We start from the raw sequence: 24,715 nt of genomic DNA, 5'->3' as shown, positions 1-24,715 counted from the left end.
CCTGAGTCTAATAATGAGTACTGCACTAATTCCAGGAATCTCTATACAGTATGTACAGTATATCTGTCTGTCTGTCGGCTTCTCACATTCATTAAAACACAGTTTGCCCATGGACAACGCTGAACGGACTCAAGTTTGCATATACCCAAATATGGAGATGACTGACATAATTGTACTGACGTCATAGACTTGCCTCCAGCTACTCTGATAATGGGGTACTGCACTAGTCAGGCTTAAGACTAGAATGGTGTGCCCAGTGCAGCACATACCACCATCAGAGAATCCCTTTGTCGCTGCTGATGTTGGCGGTGCTGTCCGGAAGGAGGATGGTGTCTATAGGTCGTCAGTTTCGGATGAAACGCGTGAGAAACTTTTGTTATGGGATCTATGTGACAACGCAATAGCACCCCTCACAGAGAAGCAATCAGACTCCATCCTTGAAATCCAGGCTGCTGCCGAAACACTCTCAATTCCTTCCGAGTTGCCAGCTGAGGACTTGTGTAGTTTCCCGTTGTGTTCTTTAAAGTCACCATTCGCAACGGTGCCAGGCTCAACAGAAGATGTCCTGCTCAGGGGGTTCCAAATGCTCCATATGGAGAATGACAGGATAGAAACTGCACAACAGATGTCTTCCTGGTTTGCCAAGCTAGAATCAAAAATGGACCAGGACGAGGCAGAGAAATACAGGAAGACCAGAGACCATCTAAATTGCTACCAGGAGCAATGCAATTCTATTTTGGAATCTGTCAATGCTGCTCTGGAACATCTGCAGTCCCTTCAGAAGCAGTACCTGCTTGTATCTACTGAGACAGGAACCCTGCATGAGGCATTTCAGCAACTGCTTAAAGAGCAGACAGAGCACGTTGGCCTGGCAGATGCTATACAGCAGACACTGTCGCACCTTGATGAGTTGGACACCATAAACACACAATTGAGTGCACCCATGTTGTCTGTAGCCAGTGAAGGTTTTATTCCAACGCTGTCAAGGTTGCATGACTGCATTGAGTATGTTTCTTCCCATCCAAACTTCAAAGACTACCCAGTTCATATGCTCAAATTTAAACAATGCATTTCCAAAGCTACGCTTTTAATGAAGCGCCACATTGTTAACACCATGCAGAATCTCACCAGCCAGTTAACCAGGAAGGATCTGCTGGGCTCGGCCAACGCAGAGGATGCCTTTACACAATACTATGCCAGGTTTAGAGTTGCTGCACCCAAAGTTAGATCCCTCATTGAACATATAGAGGAGCGGACTGAGACAATCCCAGAGTATTATCAACTCCTAAATGAGATACACCTGTGCTACCTAGAGCACAGAGAACAGCTGCTCAGTCCCAGCATCACGTCCACCGTTACCGAACTGACTCGTCTAAACAGCAAAGACCATTGCGCGCTGGTGCGCAGCAGCTGTGCCTTCATGGTTCACGTCTGCCAGGATGAGCACCAGCTGTACAAAAAGTTCTTCTCTAAACCTACGACCAAGCTAGATGAACGGTTAGAGAAGTTGTGCTCGTCCCTGTATGATGTGCTCCGACCACTGGTCATCCACGTAATCCACCTGGAGACGCTGTCCGAGCTCTGTTGCATCCTCGGGGACGAGATGCTGGAAGATCACGTACACGACGAGGCTTGTCAGCTGGGCGCCTTTGAAGTGCTGCTGAAGCAGATGCTGGAGGATGTCCAGGAGAGACTCGTCTACAGGACTCACATTTACATTCAGACCGATATCTCTGGCTACAACCCTGCTCCAGGGGACCTGGCCTACCCGGAGAAACTGGAGACGATGGAGAGAATCTCTCGGAGCTTAAAGGTGGCGTCGCACGATTCTTCACTCTCTGACGTGCAGCTTGAGGGTCTGGTAGCCAGGAGAAACAGCAATGCTGGGATAATACATGACCTTTCTCCTGCTGACCTGCATGGCATGTGGTACCCTACGGTCAGAAGAACACTGTCTTGTCTGTCCAAGCTCTACAGGAGTATAGATAGGGTGGTCTTCCAGGGTCTATCTCAAGAAGCCTTATCTGCCTGCATACAGTCACTGCTTAAAGCCTCCGATATCATCGCTAAAAACAAAACCCAAGTAAATGGGCAACTGTTCCTGATCAAACACCTGATGATAATGCGCCAACAGATTGCCCCCTACCGCATTGATTTCGCCATCAAAGAAATCTCACTGGACCTAAAGAAAACGCGAAATGCAGCATTTAAAATACTAACCCCGAGGGCTGTTACCAGATTCTTCAGATACAACAGTTACAATGCCATACTCGAGTTCCTGTTAGAGGGAAGACCGGAGATAAAGGAGCACTGCACTGACTCTAAGAAGGATGTGGACGAGCAACTCACGGTCAGCTGTGAGCAGTTCATACAGCAGCAGACGCAGATCTTCGTGGGGAACCTTCAGGAGTTTCTCACCAAGGTGGAAGATCTGAAAAGCATGGCGATCAAAGAAGGTCTTCCATACAATCTCTCCCAGCAGCATTGGGCACAGCCAGCAAAGATCAATGATATGGTGACGTCTACTTACCGGGCGATGGAGAGCAAGCTGCCAGCCACTTTACAGAGCATGTCCCTGTACCTGGCTAACAGAGACACAGAGTCCCTTCTTCTCAAGCCTGTGCAGAATAACATCCAGCGAGTATTCCAGCAACTCCATACCTTGCTTCAGGAGGAATACAGCAGAGAAGATCTTCAAATAATTGCATGTCCCGCTACAGAACAGATTAACCTGCTGCTGTCTGTGAATAGATAGCCTCCGGGCTTGTTGTGACTGTGGAGTATTTCCTTCACAGCATAGTGGGGCTGGCTGTGACTCCAGCACACCAAGGCCCCTTTTCCACCGGTTGGTTCCCAGTGGGAACCGGTTCAGTTCTTTTTGGTTTTTAGTCCATGAGCCAGAGCTCCAAAATTGAAACGTGAATTATGAATTGAGTGGGCAAAACCATACCTATATTAGATTGTTATCACCATTAAACTCTCCCAATTGAGTACTTACACGAAGACAATGATTTATTGTATTACAAATTTTACATTTTTAAATATGCAAATGAGGCATTATGTAGGAAAATATGCAAAATAATCAAAAACATGAAAAAGCTACTACTGTGGAAGGGTTATCATGTATTAATTTACTTGTATTGATCCTATAAACAATTTAATATAGGGTATAGTTTTGCCCACCAATTTTGGAGCTCTGGCTCATGGACTAAAAACCAAAAAGAACTGAACCGGTTCCCACTGGGAACCAACCGGTGGAAAAGGGGTCCAAGTGTGTTTGTGTGTAGTCCACAATCTGGACTGAGCACTTACCCATGGTCTTCCTCAGTATAAAACTAAAATAGTTATAGTACGTACGTGTACATAAACATTTTCAAAAAGAAATGAACATTGAAAATGCAGCTAAACAACATTCCCAAAATATCTTTATTCCTTTTTTTTCTTTGATTAGTTTGTTGATATACAACATCTACAAATTGACTTTAACAGGAAATACTTCAGTATAGTGTATGTGATATGCAGTGAGAGCATGGTGTATTGCACGTGCCTGCCAAAATGTCATTGACCAGTGCACTTGATGTCTGCAGGAGCATGCTCCTTGATGCCGCTGTGCTCGGACCCTTATGGTGCAATGTGTATATCAACTTAATTGGAGACTGTTGTGTATAGGATGGATATTTCTAGGACCCTGCGGTTCGGTAAGCATTAGGGCATGGACCTCCATAACTCTCCGAACTGACTCTACAAGCATACAAAATGTGGCAGCTGGCTGTAGTGTAATGAAAAATGGCCTTTAAGGTCGCATTCATACCAGAGAGCTTTGCTGCGATTAAAACGAATCCTGCTGCGCATTGTCAGAAAGTGCGCTTCGTTTGGCAGGTGTGAAGGCTCATTCGAATCCTAATGCGCAGCAAATAACCGCATTTTACTCCGCCCAAAAACGTGGGTTTCGCTTCGCTTCGAATCGCACTTGACTACGATTCGGTGCAGGTGTGAATGCAATCCGCAGTAAATAAAGGAAATGAAGCAAACATAATGTGGCGGGTGAGGAGCTGAACACAGTTGGAGACGGTTAAGGCATATTTTACGCAGCGCAAAGATGTCCCGTTACTGTGGATAGACGTTGTCGAATAAGGAGACTGAAGCCCTGATCGAAATGAGGACGTGTACATTAATCAATTGCTTAAGAAAACACATAAAAACACTGCAGTGTATTATAGCCTACATAATATTCTGTCTGTCTGTCTGTGCGTGCCGTAAACATGGAGTGCTGTCACTGTGTGGGACTGGGGAGTTATATCAGTGCGCTCATGCAGCGCTGTGCCTCCATGCCCAAAAGAACAGTGTGTGGCGGCTGCGTGCGTAGAGAGAGAGAGAGAGAGAGGAGGGGGGGGGGGGGGGGGTCCCAGACGGCACGACACATGCACGTTATATGAGTGTAATTTTATCACCATAGATTTCACTGTGTAGGCTATAGTTTATGAATGGAACACATTGATAAAGGTCCCCTCTGCTGCGTTTCCAATTGCTGCGAATGACAGTGTGAAGGCAAACCCCAGCCAATTAAAAATGCAATAATCCCAATTCCCCGCCCATACGGATCTGAGTCTACCGAAGTATTAGGTGAGAATGTGACCTTAAACTGCCTCCAGAAGCCTGGAACCAATCAGCTCCTTCCAACAATCTACAAAATCACTCACACAATCATCCAAGCACACCTGCTGCCACACACGCTCGCTCGCGCACGCACGCACGCACGCACACACACACACACACACACACACACACACACACACACACACACACACACACACACACACGAGGTTCTTTGAAATGTTGTTATTGTAATAGGACCCTCTATAAGAACAGAGGTCAATGATTTATTTTTCAATTCAAAAGAGCGTTGCCTGTGTTTAATCATTTATTTTAGAAAAGATAATTGATCTAATTAATTGATGCCATTGTCTTTCTTACTTTATCTATTGAAATTAAGTAGACTTCACTAATTCTACATCGTCCAGGTGATTCTCCTTGTAGGCTAAACCTAATCTTAGAGCTATTCATCACCCAAACTGATAAACTTGATTACTTGGATCATTGTTGTGTTCACCACTTGTAGCCACCAGAAGAGGGCAGTGTAAGACTGTTTGTTGAACCTAAAAAGCTACAGGTATATCCAGTGTTTTCAAAACCAGTGTCCACAAACATAAGAATTACTTTTACGAGTTGCTTGCTCTTACATGCTTACTTTAGTCAAACTTTCCAACAAAATGATGCAGTTTGTAACTGGTTTAAATCATTTCCCCTGAAAGCATTGACAGTGCCTTAAACAAATAAAATAAATTTTCCTGACACAGATAGACATAGATTTTAAGTTTGGGCCAAACTGACTGCAATGCAGTGATATAATGTAAGTCAATGGATGACAGACATGGGGACATCATCACCATAAAATTCTGTGATCAATACGCTACTGCATAAGTGCAGCAGAGAGGCTCCTTCAGGTGATTGGGATTGCTCTCGACTTGTATACTCTTCAGTAGCAGTGCAATATATCTCCAGGGTGATTGATTGCTTATTCTATGCAGCCCTGCAGCATCCAGAACGTTCTGCCACGGATGGCTTGGTCCACAGGTGTCCCCAGGAGCCAATTCTGTGCTTCCAAAATAACTTCAGATTCCTACAGATTCCAATAAACCTCCTCGTCAACAGACCTCCCTCTCCCTCTGCACGCACGTACTGTACGGACATGCACGCCTTTTTCAGATTTGTATTCCCAGTCCGGCCTGTACAAACATCATATAATTGGAAAAAAGGCATTAATAACCAGAATCCTTTATCATCGCTCTTCCCTCCATTTTCCCATGCTTTTTCTTTGCAATATGCTCCACAGATAGAAAGATGGTGGGAGAACTCCTGACAGAGATTTGTACTCAGTACACAGTGACAACAGTCTTTCTAGTTTATCAAATGAATCACCAAGAAACATTCGGTTTTATTATTTTTGGCAAACAAGATATTGTGATTCTTTATTTTCTACAAAAATATCTCACGTTTAATAGAAAACACAGCCTGAAATGCTCACAATAATCTTCTTAAACAGCCATAGACCTTTTCAATTCAAATGTATGTATCTATTTATATTGTAGTGTATGTAAACATATTTTAACAATAATAAGAATAAATCCAGGCAGTTGCCATGTTGAGAGGACTAAAAGCAATCTAATGACATTCTCCTATGCTGTACATCCAATCCTTGGTCTGACTATTATTTTTGTTTTGTAAAAAGAAATATCCCACGATTTTTGTAACCCATTTTTTCAATTGCCCAAGCTGTAATCCTGGGCGCTACTCTCCCTCTGCCAAAGTGGGGAGAGCCCCGAACAGAGCTCATGATTCCTTCAATGCATGAGGAGTGAGCGGTGCCGCTTCTTATCACCTGACAGGGGGGAGTTTCCATGGTGGGATGTAGCGCGTGGAAGGAACACGTTATTCCAACCAGTTCCTTTCCCCTCCATCAGGCGCTCCGGCTGATAAGGGGGAGGCAGTATAGCGACCAGGATTACTGCATGTTTTTTTGTGAGGGTACCTACCCTAGAGCCAAATTCCAATACCCAATATCTCGGCCACTCGCTCACTCACACTCGCTCACTCCAGCATGGCAAATGACGGTGAAATTGGTGACCTGCCAAATATGTGACCATCTTGTTCACACAACTATTACATGGAAGTCTTTAAATACATGGCCTAAATACAGTTAGGTTGAACTCTGCTAATGAACAAACTGCAACAATTGACATTAGGACACATTTACATTATGTGATTGTCTACAAGGTTGTCACATATTTCAGCAGGTCACCAATTCCACCATAACACCACCTTGCTGGAGTGACTGAGTGCGAGTGAGCGAGTAGCCGAGATTCTGGGTATTGGAATTTGGCTTAGGAGACATGGAGAGAACATGCAAACTCCACACAGAAAGGCCCTTTCACCAACCCCACCTAGAGGGATGGGCGCTGATGACGCGGAGGAGAGAACACACACCCACAGCATCCCTGTTGGAGACATTATGACATTATCTTCCCTCATCCATTATTGTAAATGTTTTTCTCAGAAAACATCTTTCTTTCTGTTGCTCACTTTGATATGGGTAGAGAATTTACTTCATGATTCCATGGACACAAAGCAAAGATCACAAAAGGCCATGGGAGAGAAGTTATGATGGTATTAAGAGTTAGCATCCATCCATCCATTCATCCTGATTCCAGTGAACATCATGTTGTCCATAAGTTCTTTCAGCTACTTTAGGCCTTATACAATTTAAATAAGCATGGATGATATTAAAGCACTTATCGTAATAGCAGGAAACATACACAGGATGTGTGATGGCTTTCCTGGGTGCCATTTACTGCATTTTGTTTTACCCTTCTAAGTTTCAGGGTGCAATTCACCTGTCAACACTGTCGTGGCCAGATACTGTCGCTGTAAACATGTGTAACTGACATAGCGTGCCACCAACATCTCCAGAATTAGGCGCCCCCCACACACACACACACACACGCACACACTGATGTTAGCTGCAATAAAAACACGTACGCTTCCTATAAAAAGTATTCACTCGATATCATGGGAAATAAATAACAACTAAAAGATATCAACAGATTTGTAATTACAAGAACAAATTATCCTGTTGCGGTTTCATCTGAGTAAACACTGGTCCTCACATTAACCACCCTTAACAAACCCTTCATACTTCATTGACCGGGGTCTCCCAAGGGTCTATACCAGGACCCTTCCTTTTCCTCCTCCGCACCAAATCTCTTCGGCGAAAACAGCCAACCTACGAGCTCACAGGGGGGTCGTGCTGGCGACCCCCCTTGTGAGCTCACAGAGCGGCTATTTTTCAGCAAATGTTTGGCCCCCCAGAATAGGGACGCTAGGCTTCATGTGATTAAAGAGTCAACGGGCCATCGACCCCGCTCTCAGCCGACTTGGCCATACTACTTCCTGATTCAGTTTGAAAGTCTCTTCCCTTTCTTTAACATCATAGCAGTGAGGGCAGGAGGGCCAGTGACAGCGTCCAGAGCGGCGTCAGGAGCCAGAGGGGGGAGGGGGAGCGATGGACCCCCAGGGGGGAGGCCGTGTCCGAGGTGCAGGAGCACACCTCGTAGCCGTTCTCTGCGTGGTCCGGGTGGTGCTGCCCGTTGACCCTCGTCGCCGTGCCGTTGGACTCCGTGTCCGGGGAGTCCGACTGCATCTCCGTGCACACCAGCCAGTCCTTAGCAATGAGCCGGGGATAGCCCACCTCCACCTCCATGTCGCTGGCCAGCACACGCCAGTACTCCTTCCCCTTGAAGAAGTAGGAGGAGCCTGCAAGAAGATGGGCGGAGAGGGGGAGATAGAGAGAGAGAGAATAAATATAAAAAGGATTCAAACTGATGGAGCAAGCATACAGTATAGAGCTCATTATCAAGAGCATGCACTTGTACCCACATGCTGTTATTACCATGAGTACTAAATGAGTTGGAGAAGTTGACGTTTCCCATTTCCTCTCCAGTATTTATCACAACATTCCCTTTCTTCCTCTTCCTCACATCTCTCTCTCTCTCCGTTTTATCTTTAGTCTATAATACTTCCCCTCTCTTATAGATTCTATCTCCATTTCTCTTTCTCTGACTGAGACTAGCTGTGCAAACAGCTCCAATTCCAATTGTATTTGTGTTGTTGACACACTGTTGTGGACAAGAATTGTACAGCCTGCAATGTTGCCATGTGTTGTTGCGCTATCCCTGAAATTGCTATCCTGCCCACATGCGTATGGGAAAGCGGGTTGCGACTTGCGGGTTAAGTGCCAACACGTGTGAGACCATGCGTGAGCCATCTTCTTGAGCCTTGTCTGCTTTTCAGTGGTTAGCCTTTTCTCCCAGACCTGTTACAGAACACCGGCCATGACCTCGTAAAACAAAGTAGTTGTTGTTTCGCTCAGCATAAGGTCATCGTCTGTATTCTCAATTTCTTTGCAACACTTCAAAGGGCACATTTGGCAAAGGGTTTGATGCACTGCAGTCGATGCTCAAACTGCTTGCTCAGATCCTGTTTTTTCAATTCTTCATCAAAAGGATTGGCACATGTACTCATATCAGTCTATTATCATGCATTATCATCTATTATCATGCAATGTCAATAAAGCACCATGTCCTTGGGCCATATAGATCTGCACACAAGCACAGACATTTCACAGTGTGCACGAGCACGCACGCCCGCACGCACGCCCGCACGCACGCACACATACACAGTTACACACACGTATATTAAACACGTGCGTATATTAAACACACCTTAACCAATAATAACAGTGTACAAATAAAAACATATATAGATTTTTCTGCAGGTGCAACTTCAATATCTACAGTAAGCGAGCCAGCGAGGGCATGGATCGATGGCGGTCACCACAGGGGAAATAACATACAGTAACAACGCCTACGTGTTATTGTAGATTCATGTAATACATCTGATCCTCTGCCTTCCTTTCCTCACCTCGCTTACTGTATTTCTACTACTTTAATTGTATTCATATTCATATAATTCATGTACACTTCACATGCATAATTCACGGCATTGGGAACGTTCACAAAGTACTAACCTAATATTAACCTGCTCGCTTGTGTGTGACCGCGTGGGCACACGCTGCTGTACTAAATGTTTCTTCTTGATATTTACAATATAAAATACAACACATTTTGCCATATGGAGGCAGACTTACCATTGGGCTAGGGTGGGCTTTTAATATGATTTGATTTATGTTTAGTTATTGTATATTTATTATTATGGTTAAACATTGAGAGCTTCTGCTCTGCAGTCTGCACTGCAGACATGAGTGATGCTGTGTTGTGGGGTAGCTGTGGGAAGCCCTAAAGCCTGCCATGCATGCACAGCTGTCTGTCTGTCTGTCTGTCTGTCTGTCTGTCTGTCTGTCTGTCTGTCTCTCTCTCTCTCTCTGGGGGCTGGGTACACCAACATTTTAATAAAATACCCCCAATATTTTGCTGAAAAGCTGGCAACTGCATTAGTGCACTATTAGTGGCTTTACTCTTTCTTTATTGCTCATCTCTCTTACTGTGATTTTATACATTGTGGACATTGTGAAATGTTTTGCTGCATTACTGGCACTAGTGGCTGCATCCATTCAGCAACTAGTCTGTCTGCCTGCCTGCCTCTCTCTTTTGGGGGGCTGGGTACCCCAAAATTACAGCAAAATTAAAACAAAATACAAAATATTTTTCCGGCCGCGCTGCTTTGCCGCCCAGGGGGGCCCTGACATTTTGTCTAGCCCGGGGGCCCTTGGGAGGGTAAATCCGGCCCTGGGAAAGTGCACCTAAAGGCTAAAGCTCCCCTCCAGCTGAACATTTAGTAGTGTTTCAGCTGAACTAGAGCACTGATGGAATCATTCTTTTCAGCGTCTCGTGTCAATTATTTTATATCAATTATTATATTTAAGCCTGATTTACACTTCCCTGTACAGTACAGTATATCGTTGTCACATGTATAACATATTTGATCTACAGGCTCACAACATATTGCATCACAACATGATGAAGATCTGCTATTTTCGCAGAAACTTTGTGCCCAGAATAGGGACTCTAGCCAGCAGTGGTTCTCAAAACCTTTTGGCTCAGGGATATAACGTTTTCATCCTGAATACATTGTTGCATAGCACCTATACATTTAGGTCATATTACAGTACGTAAGTATGTAAATCTTTCCCGTGAAGATACAGTATGTCATTTAACCCCAGCATCCCTATTCAGGGGAGCACATTCGCCCAAAACAGCCCATCTACAAGCTCGTTGTGAGCTTGTAGATCTGCCATTTTTGGTGGAGAGATTTGGTGTAGATCGAAAAAGAAGGCATGCAAGTACAGTGCAACTCGCGTCCATTTGACTAAGTACAGAGGGTTTAAGTGGTTAATAAACTGATGCTATAATTCTGTGCATTCTGTGCCACCCCTGGACCAGAGCCATAGAGTAAGACAGAGTTACGACATTGAGGGGGCAGAAAACTGAGCATTTAATATCATTAAAGTTGGGCTGTAGCCTGAGTCCAGCGCATCCTGCCAACTTCCGGTCCAGGACATTGTCACTCTTCGCCAATAGAAGTCTATTTAGAACGGCCGCCATTGGACTGGCCCCACGAAGTGAACGGAGTTGACGACGTAACTCATTCTTACTCTACGGCTCTGCCCTGGACTTGCCGTCACGCGGCGCCCACTCTGAGGAGCCCTGCTCTCTAGCGTTCAGGACACTCACCGTCAGACCACCTGATGGCGTCGTCCAGGTGCGGCGGCAGCCCCTTCCACAGCGTGGCGTCTTTGGGGTAGCCCGGGTCCATCCGTCTCAGGTGGTCGTCGTAGCGCCAGTAGTGATTGTCCTTGAAGAAGTACGTCTTGTCGTTGTGCAGCCAGACGAAGGCGGCGTCCACGCCCTCCATCGGCAGGCCGAAGTCGCTGATGGGACGGGGGTATCCCTCCTCCACGTTGTTGTCTTTGAAGACCCAGTAGTTTAGACCTGCGTGTGGGGGGGGGGGGGGGGGGGGGGGGGACAGAGAGGCGTGGTGAGTCAAGGACCCCAACCAAAGTAGATCCCTACTGTTCTCCCTAAATTGCTCACATTTATCTACTACAAAATCTACAGTTGATTTTGTCGACAAAACAATATTGGTGTGTTGCAGAAAAACTGCTTATGTTATTACCCAGATTAATTTGCTTTTGTATGAAAGACAATCAAATCAAATATCTGCATGTTTACGCCATGATTCACTGACGGATGATGTATTTGTGATGTCAAATTATCAAAGGACATTTTTCACCTGCTGGGCGTAATAAAGAAGATGATTTGTTTTTGTCATCGTAGCACTGAAGAACGAACCCAGTGGGATACTATTCTGTCACCATCTGTTAGATACTGTATATAAGCACACTTTCTAAATTAAAATATTTTTTTCACCACAAGGTTGTGTGTGTGTGTGTGTGTGTGTGTGTGTGTGTGTGTGTGTGTGTGTGTGTGTATGTGAGAGAGAGAGAGTTTTTTCCTTCATGTCTCTCTACTACACGCCACACAGCACATTTTCATCTTTATTCTTTAACCCCTTAACCACTAAACCCTTTCTAAATGATTTCATAAATAGCTGAAAGACAAGCCCACAACATGTCATCTAATGGAGCTACGGCTATATTGACATGCCGTGTATGAGGCGCCATGGTTGAAGTGGTTAATTTGTCATGGTTGAAGTGGTTAAGTATGTTGCACCTTTGTGTTGAAATTGTTGAAACTGTCTTGTCTGCTATTCTGCTTTTAAAATGACTCAGAAGGACGCTCTCATCCACAGCAACTTGGCGAACTGTACATTCATCTAAAAATTCTCACCATTTGTGGTCAAGAAAAACAAAACTAACAAAAACCCGAGGGCAACTGACCAAGACAGATCTGTATAGATAAACTAGCGTCCAATGTTTTGTTTAGAACAGTGGTTCCAAAACATGTCAAGGACCCCCAAATTGACACTTATTAGCCCCACGGATCCCCATTTGAAAAGATATGCCAAGGACCCCCATAAGAGAAGATTTTTCCGGCTCTAGCAGTGATTCTCAACCAGTTTAATCTCAAGAAAGAATTAGGCTACAGTCCCCCATTTAATGGCATTTCTATCTCTGGGACCCCCAATTTATATTGTAAAATCAATGTTAATTTAACTCTGAGAGTGTACAAATGGACTAACGGGTCCATTTGGTTCCATTTGTACACTCTCAGAGTTAAATTAACATTGATTGAGTTACAGACCCATAAGGTTTCTAATTATCATTTAGCTGGGGACACCCTGGAACTCTCTCAAGGACCCCCTAGGGGTCCCCGGAACCCACTTTGGGAACCACTGCTTTAGAATACCTTTAAAGAAAACGATCTTGTGGTCTCCGGGTCTCTCGTATATGGCGTCCACACTGTGAAGGTTGGCTGGCAGGCCTCTCCAGAAGCTATGGATCAGAGCGGGACGCAGAGACACCAGGTGTTTCTCTCTGGTTAGACGCCAGAAATACTTCCCTGCGTGGAAAGAGAGTAGAGAGACCAAACACAGACGTTGCAATTAGGAAAAAGAAGTACACAGTGGTGCGTGCCGGATCTGTGGATCCATTTTCCGTGCTGTCAAAGCAATAAACGGATATCGCCGCTGATCTTTGGAAACATTGTATGCTTAAAGACCTGATGCCGACTCTACAAATAAATAATAATAATAATAATAATAATAATAAAAAAGTGACATTGGTGTTAGACTAAAAACTCGGCTTCCCATCATGCACCTGTAACCTCACAATACTTTCAAAGGATACAAAAACAGCGGCACTTGATAGGTCACCCAATGGTATAATGGCTGTCCACAGACAGACAGACAGACAGACACACATAGACACACATAGAGACACACGTGGCCAGTCATTGGAGCGGTTAAGCACAGCTCAAAAACCATAGCAGATACAGTAGGTATACATGTACAATTCCCCCAAACATCTACACTAATCCACATGATATTTCCACAGATGCAACCAAAAGAACGGTTCAGCACTGCTGTGTACTGAAAATTGTACCTCGTCTAAAATGTGTCTACTGTCTAGACATGATGGCAAAAAAATGGGAAACAGAACAGGCAAGTCAACTGAATGCAAATGTGCTGGTACAGTGACCAGAGAGAGGACTGATTGATTGTTCCATCAAAATGTAAATGTTCTGAAATAGATTATTGAACCAACTGATGCACAACTCCATGTAGCACGGCAGTTGTCATGTGACCCCATAGTCTGAGAGGACGTTCCGGACTGACTGATGTGACGACGCATCAAATTCTGTGACCGGAGCTCTTACGCCCGTTCAGAGTATGGGAAGGCATTGTAGACTCCTCATTGGCTTAAAAGACGCCAATGAGGAGAACGTGCATGGTGAAAATGTCATGACTAGCACAGCGACAATTTAGGATCACACTTTACTGTTGCTTTTAAGTGTGTTAGTGGTGCATAGAGTTATATATAAACTAGAGAGTGGACTGCCGCACCCCAGCTATCAATTCCAATTAAAGTTGCTCAGTGGCGTTTGAAGCATCCGGAAGAACACTCTACTTTCACAAGGGGGTCTACATTTTCTTGATTTGAGCACCAAAACCTCCCTGAACACACCTGAATCGATTCATGAATGAGCGCTCTGTTAAACCCCAGCTGCGCGCTCTTTTACTCGTGCATAGACTTTGCCCCACCTGCTGTTCCAGCTTTGGCCACTAGGGTGGGATGGCTTCAAGGTTTCACCGGCTGCCCTGGGGGCTTGATCTGGTGTAGTTGTCCTCAAGCTGAACCATAGTTCAGCTTGAGGATAGGGACGGATATTCAGTATTTAAGTCCGACGTCATTTTGTAGTGCTACGTTACGTCCGGGTCCAAGTGGCACCAGCTCCCATCCGCATCTCATTGTAAATTGAATATCTAAACGCGTGAATCTTTTTACAGTGACGTTATTTTTCAGAAAGGAAGCCATTGAGGGTTAAAATGGGTCTTAATGCTTCCAACTCGAGTGGAATTATTAATGTTTTGTACAAGTGTCCATGACAACAAAAATATATGATGTGGAGACAATAAAGACTATTATTATCATTATTATTGAAGGTGGCAACAGTCCATTTGATCGGTAAAATATTTCTGGGGTATATTTAGAATGTGTGCAGGCTTGAGTATGTTGAATCTAGTTTTCATTATGAGGATTTATTTGACACAATAAAATAAAATGGCGATAGTATTCCATGTGGGACAGACGGCCTGTCACTGTCAGATTTGGGAGAGCAGCGCAGCTTTGTTGTTGCGAGGAAAGCGGTAAAATTTGACTTTCGTGGTTGTTTTCGTCTCAGATTTAGTCCGACGGAGCGTCACAGTATAACTCCATGGGGACACAAAAGCGACACAAAAGTAGGACCCGGAAGTATCTCAGGAGGGGGCGCTCACGTCACAGGTAAAATACTGAATTACTGTTTGTATTGAAGCCTTGGGCTGTGTTGGACTGCAGTTCTCCAGCTGCGTGACCTACTCACTTCATTCTGGCATTGACCACTACAGTCTGACTCACTGTCCTAAGAGAGAGCAAGGCCAAGTTTTGTTTGGCAATGAGAGGTAAATCCAATGCACGGTGGAATATTAAGCCTAGACTTTGGAAATGCCAGATGGGCTGAGAACTGGCTATTATTTCTATACAGTGTAGGTTGGTATATCAGTCTGTGGAATTCACCCAAACACCTGCCTGTAGAAAGAAACAGGGATGTGGGCAAGGAAACAAACCTACTGTACCTTCTATGATGATCACTGAGCATCATGAAGGTACTGAAAGACAACCCACCTCAGACATCAGCAACATTATAACATTCTAAGGTTAATATAAATTCTTAAACGAAACAGATTTAAGAAATTCCGAACTTTGAGCCAAAGGAAAGAAGTCAGATGTGCTCTCTGTTAACACCAGTAAGAAACTAGCTACTGCATTGTGAACTAAATATATTTTGGAGCTGAGAGTGACATTTGTCTTATGCCAGAAAGTAATTTGAGTCTTGAGGAAGAGAGTGAAATGACTTTTGAATGACTTTCCGCCCCAAGGTCAGTATGTGTGAGAAATGGCAGCAGCGGTAAGCAGCTCCTAAAGCTTGCTGACAGACATGCACAGTAAAAATCCTTAATTTGTACATTTGTAACTCTGAAAGTGTTCAAAATGTAACACATTGTTAAAAGCAAGGATTTGGTTACATTTCCACACTCTCCGAATTAAACTAACACAAGGATTTCTACAAACACAGCAGCGGTTCTGTACAAAATGTATTGTGATTAATAGGAAATTGAGATGAAACCATACGGACACATTGATATCCTTAGACTCAGAAGTTATCAGAAGCCCTTTGAATGAGCGGGAATAGTGGGATCTCAATCAGTCACCACGACTACGGCCTCAGGGCTGCAACCATCAATCATCTTCATAGTGATCACTTTATCGTTTTTTTGATTAATCAAATAATCCATCAGATCAGATTCTAAAAATGTCTTCTACATCCTGACGGTTTTCTGAAAAAGCTGTTTCTATGGCAGTCGTTCTTCGATTTTTCAAAAATAGCAGATCAACAAGCTCCTAGCGAGCTTATAGATCTGCTATTTTTCAATAGCTAAAGCATAACATGATGCTAACACCAAAAGGGATTCCCGCCCAAAATGGGATAATAGAGAAGTACTTTTTTATAATAAAAAGTAAGTATGCATCATTGCGCACACATTCTAATGGAGTTTCTTTTTATAATACAGACTACATCGATTAGATTGATTAATCCCTATATTTTAAACTTTGTAGTAAATTAAACTTTGTAGGTAATGAAGGTACGCAAATAGCTCACCATGCGTGACATTGTGACACATTGTGAGCTGGTAGATCTGCTGTATTCGCTATTTACAATCGATTGTTTTTGTTTAGTCTGCGCCGCACGTTCCGTCTTCCTCTCATTCTCTCATTGTCTAATCAGTGCTTTTCAACGCTTTTCATTTCAAGGCCCATTATTTATTCGGCTTTTGAGTCACGGACTAAAGAATATTTTAGTTCTTTGTGAGTTGTCGTTGGATTTTGTCTACAATTCCATGCTTTTGACAAACGTTGTTCAAAATAACAATTCTACATTGTGTAGACTTCTTGTAAATTAAGTAATGTACTGTAGATGTTGAAAAATAATGTAAGTCCCGTACACTCTCAAGAGTTAAAGATCAACTCTCCATCATTTAGCTGGGGACCACCTGGAACCGCCCCAAGGACGACCGGCGGTCCCCGGACCACTGGTTGAAAACCACTGGTCTAATCAAACTCTTCATTTGGTCTTCCCCTTGCTCTCCTCCCTCACGCTTTCCTTAATTTGGGGTTTCCGTACCTTTGAAAAAAAAGGCCTCGCCTCGTATCTGGGCCACCGCATCAAAGTTACTGGTGCATCTGTCTGGGGCGTCTGATCCCAGTCTGAGACGGAGAGGAGGAGGAGAGAACGGGAGGAGGGGAAGACAAAAAGGAAAGAAGAGGGGAAACAAAATCATATTTCAGTCATGAAACAGCCCGGACAAGCCTGTAGCTTGTGACTTATAATTCATAACAACATAACGTTACTCTTGTTCATTATGTCTTCACTAACCATCTGCGCCTGAAATACCGAATGTATGTGTCCATGTATGTACAGTATGTATGTGCTGCATCTGTATGCAGCAAACGCACAGCACACTGTGTGTGTGTGTGTGTGTGTGTGTGTGTGTGTGTGTGTGTGTGTGTGCGTGTGTGCGTGTGCCGTGTGCGCATGCATGCGTGTCTGAATTTCAATCACACCCAGGCGATATCATTACTTCATTATAGACGTGATGACCAGCATGACATCAGCTCCCCCAGTGCATTGATCCGTGGCTTTCTAGGGGTTTAAACGAGTGGCATGCAAATGACGAGGCAATTACCACCACAGGGCTCTCTGTGTGACTAGAAGCCCACCAGTGATCCTATCAACAAAGATCTCTATTCACAACTCCATGTCACTGCAGAGAGGACTACGTCAGTGACCTGTGTCAGCAGCGCTAATCCACCTTCTGCACACTTCCTTCACAAGTGGAGCCGTGGACAAGAAGTGAGCCGCTGAACCAGTCAATGTTTGAAAGGAGGTGAGACACAGGCAGCGACATTTCACACGTAAGTCAAACATGTTTTTTTACTGTCTGTCTGTGCTGTGCGTGCGTGTATCCAGCATGTGTGCGCGTCAGTATCAGATGCCGAATGAAGGCATTTCATTTTGTAGTCTAGGACAGTTCAGGGGTTCTCAACGTTTTTGGCTGGGAAATGCTTTGGCCATGTCTCGCGCCCCCAACCCCCTCCCCCCTCCCCACCCCAATACAAATTGACAGCTACAATAAACCTTAAAAATAGAAAAATACATTATACATAAATACTGAAACCAGATATAATCAAAGTTTATGCATGTACCATGTGTACTATGTAAACTCTTCATTTCGATTTTCCAGCAATTCTGTTGCAAAAAATAATAAAAGATAAACTTGTAGACCAGGTTGAGAATCCCTGGTCTACAGTAGGTACAGTAACATTGTATGCTGGACTAGAAAGAAAGTAAATGCAAGACAAGTCAGTCTGTGGATCCTCATGCCAATATTATGCATTCTGGTTTCAATGAGATGTAATTATACCAACAAATATGTGCACGTCATGACAACCATCCATGTTTTTTCTGCTAGCTCTAAGTGCCTCTCCACAAATTGATTTAATGTTTGTACTGAATTGGGATGGTGCACAAAACTGCACATTTATCAGCACGTCAGCATTAGCCATTTTTCTTTTCCTATTTGACGTTAACGATTCCATCCAGCAGAGGGGAATGCAAAGTGTGACAGTTTCAAGAGAGAAGTGCATCACGGTTCATCATGGTGAAAGCTCTAAAGTCACCCCTGGTCGTATAATAAATCTCACTGTATAGTGATGTTGTTCTGTTGTTCTGCATGGCTACTTCTTATAGTCACCTTTGACAAAACTGGTAAGATAAATGGTGAAGATACTTATCGGCCAAAAGATATCCGGTTTGGACCGCCCAAAAAAACTAACATTTTTGTCACCCAGTCCAATCCTGGGCACTACACTGCCTCTGCCAACCTGGGGAGAGCAACGGACTGACCTCATGTTTCCTTCAATGCCTGACAGGGGGAGGGGGGGGGGGGTTCCCAGGTTATTCCAACCAGTTCCATTCCCCTCCACCAAGCGCCCCGGCTGGCCAGGAGGGAGGCTATTAAAGTTACTGCTATTATCACAAGGCCAGAATACGGACGCTTAAGGGGTTTAAGGGGGTAAAGACAGGGGTAACCTTTGCAGTTTTCCAGATGGATGGCACTCTGTTTTATGGACAGGTTTATGAGGTGTTCATTTGGGTGTGCATTAGCCTCTCTACGGTGCTTTATAAAGTTACTGTCCAGACGTGGCTTTAGAACTTTTCAAAGACAAATTTATTTTTTACAACCTCATAAACAGATACATCCCCTTAAGACTAAACACTGGTTTTCTGCCATCGATAAGGCATTCAAAGTGAATTGTCAATTCTTCAACTTGAGCTCAGTCGAAACATTGTAGAAGCTGCTGACGATAATGTCATTAGTCGGAGCACAATTCACATGGAGCGTCATTGGATTTGGTGTCTTTGTTTCATTCTATCAAGTTAAAGTTTTTTCCCAGATCAATTTTCCATTTGCCCCATCTATCATTTAATGAAAAAGAAAGTGAAAAGAAAGGTACAACTTTACTTCCTCTGGCTTACAACGGCTGCAACCCACGTTTACACAGCCTGGGATAGGCCACCTGGCCTGATGAAAAAGCATGTATCACTAACCTTTCTAGTTTGTGTGTGTGTGTGTGTGTGTGTGTGTGTGTGTGTGTGTGTGTGTGTGTGTGTGTGTGTGTGTGTGTGTGTGTGTGTGTGCGTGCGTGCGCGTCAACCCTTAGCCAAGCTAAGGTGTTTTTCATGTAAAGCAAACTACAGCTTAACTTACATGTCACTCAATAAAACTGTTATATAGATTTCCTAAACTTAGTTATTCGCTGTAACATTGGACCAATCACATTGTTCCAATGCCTTCTTCAAATGTTATTGGAACACTAAGTAAAGGGCTTAGTGAGATGTTTTTGCTTGAATTTTTGGTTGAATGTCCATAGGGTAAAATTATGGTCTGATATCTCACATAGAAGATTCATGGCAAATTGGCAAATAACTTGCTCAGGGTGGCACAATGTTGAGTCTCTGCTCCATGTAATGTGCCTTGAGACAACTTGTTGTGATTTGGCACTTTAATAAACTTTAATTGAATTGAAAGTTGTGGTATTCTTGTCAGACCTCTTTGTGAATGTTGAATCAATATTGTTGTTTTGATTGTATTGTTCATTGTTATTGGAGCTTGTATGACTTTATTTAGATCAAGTCACCCCTTTACTTCCAGATTGGAAATCTTTGGAAATGCTCCGCCTCCATGTGAACGGGTACGAGAGGGACTCCCTGTGAATGTCATGGCTCACATCGGCTCACGTTGTGTATGCTTATTACATTGGAGCAGAGCTGTAGTTGATATTTTAGTTCCTAGAATGAGCAAGCACTCCCTCGCCCCGCTCATCCTAGGAATACAAATGTAACGACTAGACGTCAGTAGGCCCTAGAGCCCTGCAAGGTCCCGGCCTCGGCCTGACAAAACGGCCCCGCCCGGGCTGACTCTGTCCCTGACCAACGGGCCCCACACACACACACACACACACACACACACACACACACACACACACACACACACACACACACACACACACACACACACACACACACACACACACACACACACACACACACACACACACACACACACACACACACACACACACACACACACACACACACACACACACACACACACACACACACACACACACACAAACACACACACACACACACACACACACACACACAGAAAATGTAAGTGCGCGAGAGCCTGCAGAGCGCTGCTGATTGACAATTCAGCTGTTGCTGTTGCTGCGCTGCGCGCACTGTGAATGCACGGCCAGCGACTCGCTAGAAAAGGTGTCGGGCTTCGGGCCGGGCCTGGCTTTAAAACGGCGGAACCACAGCGGGCCTTAATTCCATGGGATCGGGCCGGGCCGGGGCCAGGGCCCATAATCTGGGCCCGTGCAGGGCTCTAGTAGGCCCCCACACAGGCTGGTCGACCAACGCAATCTTTGTCACGCTAGTTACGCCCCTGATTGGTTAATGTAAACAAACAGCCGTGTGATAGGAATTAGAGCGGAAGTGGTTCTACACATGCGTGACTGGTCTATCTAGTGCGTCACACCGCCACCGACCTAACCACCTGGCATGCACACTACAGTGTTTCACTGTCACAATAAAAAGGGAGTACACAACGGGACTCTTCGAGACCTCTGTTATCTAAACGTGGCGTTGTGGCCTATGTCCTCCTCTCCTAAAGCTCTTACGAGATTTGTAAAATCTCCTTGGCAGTGGCACCTCCCTTGCAATCTAACCACATGAACCCTAGTGTCTCTATTCTGGGCATGTCATAACAGGAAAACATTCGGTGAAAATAGCTGATCCATAAGCTTAGCTTGTACTGTAGAAAGGCCATTTTTGTACGGGCCAAGTATAGACCCCTGGGGGACTCCGGTTGACTTGACTAATGGTTTAATGGTTAAAATCTTCCCACCACCTCCACCACCATGACTCCCACTACTGCATTTTGGTGGATTTTCCAGCACAAGATGACTTCTTAACCTCACTACCTTTTCCCTTGACACAAAAAACTAAACTGCAGGCAGAAGCTAAATTTGTCTTGCTTTGTCAAGGCAATTTGATAGACAGGGGAGTGTGTTGCAGGGGAGGGAGAGAGATGCCTTATTTCCAGGCCCACTGGCTTGTAATGATAATCCTGCTTGTGTATCATAGGGCCTGTGTATCCAACAATACAGCTTTAACCACTTTTTAACCTGGCATCTCTATTTTGGGCAAGACAAACTCACTCATGATGCCTTGCAATGCGAGGCACAGTACCTCAAAGTATAAATTCCAGACAGTATAGGGCATACTGTACATAAATGATGCGTAGCCTGCGGAGTTAGTTAATTCAGACATACTCGAGGGGGTTCATGCAGTGCTCAAGGGGTTAACATGCTGCATTACTATGTGGGTGTATAATTGTGTGCAAGTCCCACACGTCATTCGCTGACGTGGCAGTCAGCTGATCAATTGGGCAGGCTACTTAAGCTCACTAGACTGCATGCTCTACCTGCCTTCCTCTGCATATGGTTCCTGGTTGTTATGTGATGTTTGCTCCCACCACCACCCCAGCACCACCTGTTATTTATGCTCCCCAATGGGTTTTATTGTATATCTATCTCCCTGCTCTTAATGTTTTATGATGGTGTTCAATCGTGCCGAGCAGGGAGAAAATGCAGCAGGAGCCGAACGCCAAGTCAAATATCATATGTGCACTTGTATTCTCATTCTATAATAAATATTGGTTACATCTATTCGTGAGTTGTCTGACTGAATTGGTTAAAATGAAAATGACATTAGACTGATCTAAATAATTTACTTAATTGCGCCCCCATAAAAGTGTTGTTGATTTGAATAATACGGAATATTTACCATGTCTTTGTCATGTAAATACATATCAGCTACAGGTCTGTAACTCCGAGTGTACAAATGGAACAAAGTGGATTTGGTTCCATTTGGTTCCATTTGTACACTCTGAGATACGGGGTTCCGTGGCCTGAACGGTGCAAACCAAACCTGACTTTGAAATTAAAAAACATTTGAGAAGCATTGTGGACATTATACAGGATTGTACTCACTGAACAGTGGATCTGTTTTCCGGCAGGTCTAGCAGGACAGGGGGTTCCTCCGTCTGGGAGGGGTTCACTGGTCGGTTGGTGTGCGACACAGACTCCCTGACACCTGGAGAGGGCGAGGGTCAAGGGTCAACTGCCACGCACCGACCACCGCAGCCATGAACAGTTCATTATGCACTTTATTATGTATGCATGGTTTATTTTTGCTATAATGTGTCTATTTTATGTAATTGTTCTTTCCCATTTTTTCTCCTGAACACATTGCAGTTATTTCCATTTTTGACACGTTTTTGTTTCTTCTGAAATTACGCTTCTAGTACAGTACAGTACAGTACAGTACAGTACAGTACAGTAGGTCACTTCAGTTTACTTCAGTTTAGGTCGGTTCAGGTCAGTTTAGGTGGGATCTACTGAATTGATGGAAATTACATTTCATGAAATTTCATGAAACGGAATTTAACAGTATTAAACTGAATGGCATTACATTCACAACTACTTTGTGTTCAAGATATACAGAGTGATAGAAAGAGAAAAAAAGAACAATAGATAAAACACAGACAGCAAAAATGTAAAATTCAATAGAAGGTGGCAAAAAGATAAACACTATTTCAAAATGCGTGAAAATAGCTGATCTACAAGCTCACAACGAGTCATAAGGTGTGGATCTAGAGGCACATTGTGCCTCAAAACAGATTGATCTGCAAAAAAAAATTAATTCAAAGGTAGAGGAAAATATGCATCAAAGAAGGACATTTGACATTAAATGTGAACGGTAGGGGGTGGCACGGCATGGGATCACAAATGGCACCCCGTAACTGAACTGAAGCGAACCCAAGTGGACTGAGGTGAACTCATGTAAGGACTTCTACCAGCGGCTGGTCTACGTTGCTCACAGCCATTGTTTACTCTTTCCGTCTCATTAGCCTGAAGTCTTCATCTCCCTCTCCTCCTTTCTCCTACTTTATCCACTATCGCCAGGCGTCTATCATGGTGTGGTGTTATAACAGGCTGATGCCATATGGAATGGCAATTAAACCTCCTCTCTCCAGCCAGACTCTCCAGTTTTAAGCTAAATAAATCAATAAAGTTCTTCTAAAGAAACTAATGAGGCCTCCCGCATCGCGCGCGCGCACACACACACACACACACACACACACACACACACACACACACACACACACACACACACACACACACACACACACACACACACACACACACACACACACACACACACACACACACACACACACACACACACACACACACACACACACACACACACACACACACACACACACACACACACACACACACACACACACACACACACACACACACACACACACACACACACACACACACACACACACACACACACACACACACACACAAAAACCGTGGACAACGGCAGCAAGTACAATATTGCATTCAGGGTTAAATCTTCAGGCGGGGGGCGGGGGGAGTATCAAAAGCATCTGCTTTTGATATCCCATACTCTGGTCATTCATTGTTATTGTTGGTTTGAGTATCTCTTACTTGACTCGAGTATGAATTATTTTGGAATTGACTTCACTCCACTACATTTCAAAGACAAATTACAAAGTAAAAATGTGACTTTCCCAGTTTCCCTTGTAGGTGATAATATTTGACCAAGAGTGTCTACACTTTGAATCAAGTACTGGCATCGAGTACTGGGTTCTCGTCAGACTGAATTATATAAAAGGGTTTTTGTTACTACGTAGGATGCGTCGTTCCAGATGTGTCTGATGCAATAAATGCCAGGGGTGTACAGTACACTACAACCACGAACCATGCTACCAGTGTGGCCGGGATTGGTGTGAAAGGAAAGGTCTTGATATGGCGGAAGATGATGGAGAAGGAGGGAGGGAGGAGAGAAATGAGGACATGAGTGCAGGGGAGGGAAGGAGGGAGGGAGGGAGGGAAATGAGGACATGAGTGCAGGGGAGGGAAGGAGGGAGGGAGGAGATGGGCGGAGGTAAGGAGAAGGTGGAACACAAGATGAGGGGGAAAACTAGGCCAGGATATGCATACAAAATACAGACACTCTGTCACTCATTAAGAGATGCACAAGAACAATACGCACTCTCTCATTCATATACAGGCACAGTACAGCGCCTTGTAACTATGTTTTTGAAAGATGCTTTGCAAATAAAGTTCTTAGTGTACTTTGAATGACATTTATAAATAACCGGCATATTGATCGATTTCAAAACACAT

At 44.2% G+C, this 24,715-nt stretch overlaps 2 protein-coding genes across 4 annotated transcripts in view; one reads left to right on the top strand and one right to left on the bottom strand.

Annotated features, from left to right (window-relative positions):
- Positions 1–244: 244 nt before the first annotated feature.
- LOC310878866 (conserved oligomeric Golgi complex subunit 3-like) lies at positions 245–2,755 on the top strand (the record flags this gene model as incomplete). The annotated part of the gene is made up of 1 exon (XM_083793283.1): positions 245–2,755. The coding sequence occupies one exon, from the start codon at positions 245–247 to the stop codon at positions 2,753–2,755; it is 2,511 nt and encodes an 836-aa protein (XP_083649409.1).
- Positions 2,756–5,961: 3,206 nt separating this feature from the next.
- Positions 5,962–24,715, bottom strand: part of LOC310879387 (matrix metalloproteinase-17-like) — a 103,896-nt gene continuing 85,142 nt past the window's right edge. Inside the window, exons 6-11 of one of the 3 annotated variants that reach the window (XR_014571004.1) lie at positions 22,478–22,580; positions 16,977–17,059; positions 12,942–13,094; positions 11,307–11,564; positions 6,894–8,370; positions 5,962–6,685 (exon numbers count right to left, since the gene is read on the bottom strand). Coding sequence is in view for 1 of the 3 variants with exons in the window: in XM_083794012.1 (XP_083650138.1) it covers positions 8,045–8,370; positions 11,307–11,564; positions 12,942–13,094; positions 16,977–17,059; positions 22,478–22,580 (923 nt within the window). In the remaining 2 variants the exon portion in view is untranslated. Of the gene's footprint in view, positions 8,371–11,306; positions 11,565–12,941; positions 13,095–16,976; positions 17,060–22,477; positions 22,581–24,715 lie in introns of all 3 variants that reach the window. The other 2 variants (XR_014571005.1, XM_083794012.1) reach the window with 2 other exon arrangements.

The sequence above is a fragment of the Protomyctophum parallelum genome (genome assembly GCF_964188405.1).
Source record: "Protomyctophum parallelum genome assembly, chromosome: 21".
Lineage (NCBI taxonomy): Eukaryota > Metazoa > Chordata > Actinopteri > Myctophiformes > Myctophidae > Protomyctophum > Protomyctophum parallelum.
Note: the sequence above shows the minus strand (reverse complement) of the source record. Positions and strands in the feature narration are given on the sequence as shown.